At 32.6% G+C, this 6,872-nt stretch overlaps 1 protein-coding gene across 1 annotated transcript; it reads right to left on the bottom strand.

Moving 5' to 3' along the window:
* Positions 1-260: 260 nt before the first annotated feature.
* LOC116338857 (facilitated trehalose transporter Tret1-like) lies at positions 261-3,614 on the bottom strand. Its single transcript, XM_031764370.1, has 6 exons — positions 3,387-3,614; positions 3,160-3,275; positions 2,891-3,072; positions 2,042-2,158; positions 733-1,968; positions 261-670 (listed from the first exon to the last, which is right to left on the bottom strand). Exons 1-6 carry the CDS (start codon positions 3,401-3,403, stop codon positions 389-391), a joined length of 1,950 nt encoding a protein of 649 aa, XP_031620230.1. The 5' UTR covers positions 3,404-3,614; the 3' UTR covers positions 261-388.
* Positions 3,615-6,872: the final 3,258 nt, after the last annotated feature.

Here is a 6,872-nt window from a genome sequence, read left to right on the forward strand (position 1 = left end):
ATAGAGAGAGGGAGCAAGAGCAAAAGACACCACAGAGATAAAGCACAAAAGTCGCATGAGAATTCCACATAAATGGTATCAATAAGCTGATCAACGTAGTAAAATAGCAATAATTTTCATAGTATTTGCTCTTTAATCGTTATTAATATCATAAATGTCTTTAATTAAACGTCTTTTTTCTCGTAAGCCCTGCGACACGGGAATACTCTTTCGCATCATTTCTTTGCCATGGGTGTACACAAAAAATGAAACATGTTAAATTAAACAGATGGCAAATGTTGCCAAAACATTTTAATTCTATTCAGAAAATACACTTGTAAACAATAAAACTAGGGAAAATATCTTAATTTAAGTTCTATACATGTAGAAAAATAGATTCTGTCTGCTTTTACGCAACATTACAGTTTTCATCATTTTCTTGGGGTCGCTTCATTTTCTTTTTACTGAAAAATTCTTGCACATACTCTAGGGTTTGATTTTCTGTTTCTGGAAGTATAAACACTAAAATCACACATCCAATTAGAGACACCGCTGAATAAATCCAAAATGTTCCATCGAGCGTGAATGCAGTTTTCAATGACACAAATGTTTTATTCGATGCAAATCCAACCAAATAGCCAATCGCACTCGACATACCAGCTGCCACACTACGAACATCCATTGGATAGACCTAAAATATTTGACAACTTCGTTAGTATCGATGAATAACATTTTCAATTCAAATTCGCTTACCTCTCCGATTAACATCCATGGAAACAACTTTGCACCAAAATGACCAAACGTTGTACCGCATAATAACAATATAAATGGCATCCATTGATAAATTTCCAACGTTTCAGCATTTTTGTCGGCTGATCTAGCCAAAATGCTTGGCGTGAATGTCTGCAAACCTTTGGACATTTCATTTAATTCATTTACCAGATGTGACTGCTTAATAGTGTCATTTGATGTCAATACACTCCACATGTCTTGCTCAATTTTCTTAACGATTCTAGATGTTTCTTGTTTGTTTTCATCGTTTATCATCGATGGAAGAATAATCATTTTTGTTATGTTAAGTAATTCGATAAGTTTCTCGGTATCATTTTGATTCGTCGCACTAGGTAATTGGCTCGAATTTTGACCAAAATCGATGAGTAAGTTAATTTTTTCGATCGCTTCAGAAAGTGTATTATTTTGCGTTGCTTCGTCATCCATACGATTGCGAATTGAATTAATTGAATAAAAAACATCCTGTTGAAGATTATCAATGGCCGATCCAACATCGATTGACTTTGACGTGAACGGCATGGGTTTTTCTTTTAGATATGATTGTAGTCCTAATCCAAAAAAGCATAAACTACATCCAATGAACGATGCAAATACCAACGGTCGTTTGCCTGTTGATCGTACAAATATTGTGCCAATTAAACAGCCGATCACTTGAGCGGCCCCAATAAAAATTGTCGCACTGTATGGTTTGACTGGAACTTTATATGTGCTCAAAATTTCAATGGCATACGTTTGAAGTGGCGTTATTCCCGAGAAATGTTGAAATATAAAACTGACAAAAATCAATGCGAATGGTAGAATGAAGCCACGTCTCATGAATGGTTCAGCCTGTTTGCTCCACTTTTTAATCGAATTAACTTTTTTATCGGCGCGAATATCCTCAACCGAACGAATGATACCATGAAATTCGTTTTCAACCGCTTTGAACTCCACCCACCCTCTCAGCCAGCATAACGACTTTTGAGCATCTTGAATACGATTCTTTTGATATAACCAAAATGGACTCTCCGGCACCAAAAACACAGCATTAAATGCAAGAAATGGAACTATGGCCGAAATTAAAGCCACCGATCGCCAATCCAACACTGAACCAATGATAAACTGTAAACATACGCCACCCAAAACTGTAGCCGTACCCGACGCAGTCAACATGCCACGATAACGCGGTTGAATGGTATCGGCGATATAAAGTAATAGCTACACAAATATAAAATTACAAAAAATTTATATCACATTTAATAGCCAATTTACATCGATGTAATAAACCTACCGGCGCCTCTAATAGCCCACCACTCATTCCAGACAAACCAAGTGCAATGTAAATCTGTGTAAGACTGTTTGCATAGTATAATAGCGCCCATGCAGCCAACATTGGCAAATTCAAAAGCTACAAAAATACAATAAATATTATTGAAATAATATCGAATGAACGACATTTATTTTTTTTTTTTTCACATCAAAGCCAATGTTTTAATTGAATATTCGTGAAAATATTGTTAACTGTAATATCTATCAATAAATCACAAAAGGGCAAAATAAACAAAATACATAATTTTAATTAAAAAAAAACAAGTAATTTTCAATAAAAAAAAAAACTCATCTATTTGGTATTCAATATTTGTAAAACATATTTCAATAGGATTTAGAAAGAGTTTTTTCTACCATTCAACCAAAAATGGTGACAATAAATAAATAATGTGGTATAGCTTTTATGTTGTATGGACACTTTTTTTTTTAAATTGAATAAAATAACTTTTTTAAACACGTAATAACTTCCATCCAAAAATCAGAGATGAAATGCAAAGTTTTTCAAAGTGCACGGATAAAAACCAACATTGGAAACAGAATTTGAGCCGTATTTATTTCATGCTGTACTCAAAATTAATTTCATTGGAACTTTTTTTTTCATCAATTGTACAAAATATTTCCACAAAAATGAAAGGTTCTTTGTTTTTTTTTTTTTTTTTTTTCAAGTAAACTCATAATACGCATTCATCATTATTTTATTTATTTTAATTGAAGCCTTTTTTCTCAAATGTTGTTTGCACAGCATTAGTCAATGTCCAAATTCGAGAAAAAACTGAATTTTTATTTTTTTCAACTGTAATTCTATACACACCTGCATCATTCTCCGTTTTCCAAGTTTCTCCATTAGTAAACCCGATGTTAAACTACCTAACGGAACGCACAATAAATTTATCGATCCAATCCAACTTATTTCATCGCCAGATAGGGGCCAGTCTGAATCTTTATCTAAACCGGGTAATAAAATGGTTGGATAACCCAAAATCAAACCCCATCCTATTTTCACAAACGAAAAAAAAGTCAAACACAAATTCTGAATGAATGCAATACATTTTCGCAACCACAATATCATTTTGGTTTTACCTAATAAAATTAAGTTCTTAACACCGACCACACAAAATTGCGGCAATGCCGTTCGAAAAGTACTAACTTCGCATTTATTTTCTGTCTGGCCGTCAGAAGTTGGCGATGAATTCGAACTATTGTGTGTAATTGTATATGCGGAAGAAGAAGAACAAAACCCGTTAAAAATGAAAAACAGAATAAACAAACAAAATAGCAAAATCAAAACAGTGATCAATCACATTTACCCGTAGTTTTGCGGCATTCTAAAGTACTATGTGTCAATAAGGTAAGTATTAAATTTACTTGATTCAAAACAATATAAAACACGAGATATAACCATACGCGAAGAGAATTAGATACGACTTTTCACGTTCACGTCGTTCGGCGAAAGAATGAGAATCACTGGGATGTTGTCTGCTTTTAAGTAAAAAATATTTAGCCACATATTTGATAACATATATTATCTGTAAGACTCTGTCGATTGTTCTGGAAAATTGAAAAAGAAATTAAATTGAATTGTTTTAGTTAAACATTCATTCACGATTCGTTTTTTTAAAAAATTCCATTGTCAAGACAATGGACATGAACTGATAATGTCAACAAATCAAATTCTTTTAATTGATTCAATTAATTGGCAAATACATCAACAATTTCGATTTGAACATACAGAGAGTGAACAGAGAGAAAAAATACGCGCATTATTATTACAACACAGAAGTCATGAACTAATTTATTTGGGCGGAAAACTCACAGTCATGTTTCTTAGCGTCTTTCGTTTTAGTTCAATAATATATATCATTAAATATTGGCATTGTGAGAAAGTGTGTGACGTACAGTGTGTATGGTTCGGGACAATAAAAACTAATTTATAGCCGTCAAGTGGCACGTGAATAGAATTTGATTGCGTACCAATAACTCTGTGACAAGCATGTGCGTTGCGTCGTTCCACAGTATCTGTTCTGCTATCATATGGTGAATATATACATAATTACTGGACAATGAGAAAATATTCAATTTTTTTTATTTCGCACTTTATAATCAACAAAATATTTACATTTCAAATATGTTCCATTCTATTTTGGCCTTTTCATTCTATATAATGAAGCAGATAAAACAGTAATTACTTTATAACGTTAATTTAAAAAAAAAAATCTCGAAAAATTCCTCTCATAATAAATTTGATGATTTCCGTAAATTATATTTACACAAATTATTCACACATTTATTCTGTTCGTTGAGAATTTAGAGAATTATAGACGTTGTTGATTCCATTCATTTTATTTCAATAACGTTACTTCAACAGTATATACAGCTTTGGCTTCACTTATGACATAAAAATGTTTATAGATCTTTTTTTTATCATTATCATCATTCGGCGCAATTTATTTTTCATTTGACGCAGAGATTTTATTTGTGCTGTTTTGTAATCTTTGGTGTCATTTTCAAGCATAGGTGGGCACGCAGTTTCCGAGGGTTTGCCACCAAAAAATCTTGGAGTTTGATCATTTGATGACAAGAGGTGTAATGCGCTCAATAAGCGTAATGCTTTGTTTGCCGAACTTCGTATAGACAGTGCCATCTATATATAGAATGGGATATTATTTCACAAGTGTGAGAATGAGCGCATATGTTATTCCAAAAATTGTTGAAAAATAATTTAATAAATTGTTTCATTTTTTTGTTTTGAAAGTGAAGTTAGTACAATTAGCATTAGATAATTTCTATTTAAAAAAAACATAAATTTATATGCGTTTTAATTTAACTTAAAAAGCCTCGGGTGTAGAGTGTGTAGATCTTGTAGAAATGATTTTGTTAAAATCTCCATACGTAAACTCATAAGTGTGAGTGTGACATTTGACAGATAGATACAAAATGTAATGTTATTGTTCTCTTACATACTTGTCATACACTCGTGCGAATTATTCTGTTCTGTTAAGTTCGTTTATTCCGTTCATTTATTTTATTTATATTCTTAATCTGGCAATCACATCGCAAAATTGCGTAAAAATGGCAGATTCTATTAACAGTTTTATTGATCTTGACACCGGCTGTATAAAATATCCTGATGGAGACTTTACTTTTATATTAAACTTTATTCTGTTTAGTTCGCCAAAAGATAGAGTGAGGGCGTTAGTGTGACAGATTTCATATAAAAAAGCTACTGTATTAGAGATCTTTTGATGACCCTTTTTTAGTCATTCACTTTTTCTGAGACAATCAATTTGCTTTCAAAGAGTGGTTTACACTATATACAATAGACTTTATCCAGAACCTTCTCTAGATTCTTCCCAGAGCCTTGACTAGAATTTTGTCATTGCATCCCTCGTTAAATTTTTGCCTAGGGGCTTTCATCTATTCGTTCATACAAATTTATACACAATATTCACGTCCTATTTATCATATATACGATTAAAATTTCTCGCCTATACCAGTGAATACGGTGTATTTTAAACTGCAGTGTACACACACACAGAGAGAGAATCGAAGAAGTTCCGCACAAAAGAGAATGAAAAATCGTGCCATAGACGAAATATACACGAAATATACACCAAATTTATGCAGTTATGCACCTTTATTTGCGCATATTACAGATGATTTTGCAATATAGTTCACTATTTACAGTATAAATCGTATACATTTGAAGATATACGTAAAAGTCCCTAGATTTTTGCCGTGACCAGCGCTATGTTTTTAAGTCTTTATACTCTTAACATTTTTAGTTTGAGATTAACCATAAAACGCATAAGTACGCATGACTTGATTGCGATAAGTTGTTCGATTGGTTTGATTTATCGGATGTTGATGGAAATCGCCGCCGAAATGCGGCTCCCTTCTCAAATGAAATAAAAATGAAAGAATGCGTAAAATTGTTTATGAATATTTGATACATGATATTGATATCACAGGCCGATATATTAAAAACCCCAAAATAGCAAATAGGCAGTAATATTGAAAGCCAACTAAATAAAACCCATTGAGTATCATGTTAACGTTTTTTTATTTTCGAAAAAAAAAGAGTGAAATTCATATTGACTATGTTTGGGGCACACGCAATTCTGCCATACGTTTCATCATGTATTCGCAAGTTGTGAATGCGTATTTTCATCACTGCCCGTCATCGGGTGTTACTTTGATTTCTCTGTGTATATGTGTTGTTTGTCCTGTGTTGTTTGATTCTAAACATGTCGAAATCGTGTACCAACGACAATTTGTTATAAAACTGAATGTTGAAAAAAGAAATCAAATGCTCCGACATAAAGTTGCAAAACGAGCATTAAAAAAACAACCATCGCATATAACAGCTACAAAACACAGTAAAATGAAATAAAAAATCTGATGAAAACAGCAAAAAAAAATTGCGATTTACAGTCAAAGTCCAGAAACGATATAAAAAAAAGTTTGCAATGAAATTGTATGTGTTTGTAATACGCTGCATTGATATAAATTGAGAGCTTTTGATTCGGACCCTCCAGTCATTTTTTTCCGATTTGATATTCGATATTAATAAATATCGTAAGTACATAGTCTCTGTTAAATATTTATATTTGATGCTATGAATACAATTTTTCTCTCATGTTTCGGTGTATGGCGATACGGTGAATGAACGAACAAGCGAATGTGAAAAATACGCGCGTTCACAATGTTGATGGTTGGCTAAAGCCGTTCGACGTGCTTGAATGTTCGCTGGATGCCATATATACCGTAAAATCGATTCCCACAATTTATCATCA

The sequence above is a fragment of the Contarinia nasturtii genome, unplaced genomic scaffold (assembly GCF_009176525.2).
Source record: "Contarinia nasturtii isolate CC-2019 unplaced genomic scaffold, AAFC_CNas_1.1 Cnas_scaffold_414, whole genome shotgun sequence".
NCBI classification, from domain to species: Eukaryota; Metazoa; Arthropoda; class Insecta; order Diptera; family Cecidomyiidae; genus Contarinia; species Contarinia nasturtii.

What these genes read in the sequence shown, in the direction of transcription:
- LOC116338857 (XM_031764370.1), bottom strand. An exon ending in TAAGAACTTAATTTTATTAG is followed by an intron (nt 3,073 to 3,159) that starts GTAAAACCAAAA and finishes TTGTGAAAATAG; the next exon opens with GATGGGGTTTGATTTTGGGT. An exon ending in GTGGGCTATTAGAGGCGCCG is followed by an intron (nt 1,969 to 2,041) that starts GTAGGTTTATTA and finishes ATATTTGTGTAG; the next exon opens with CTATTACTTTATATCGCCGA.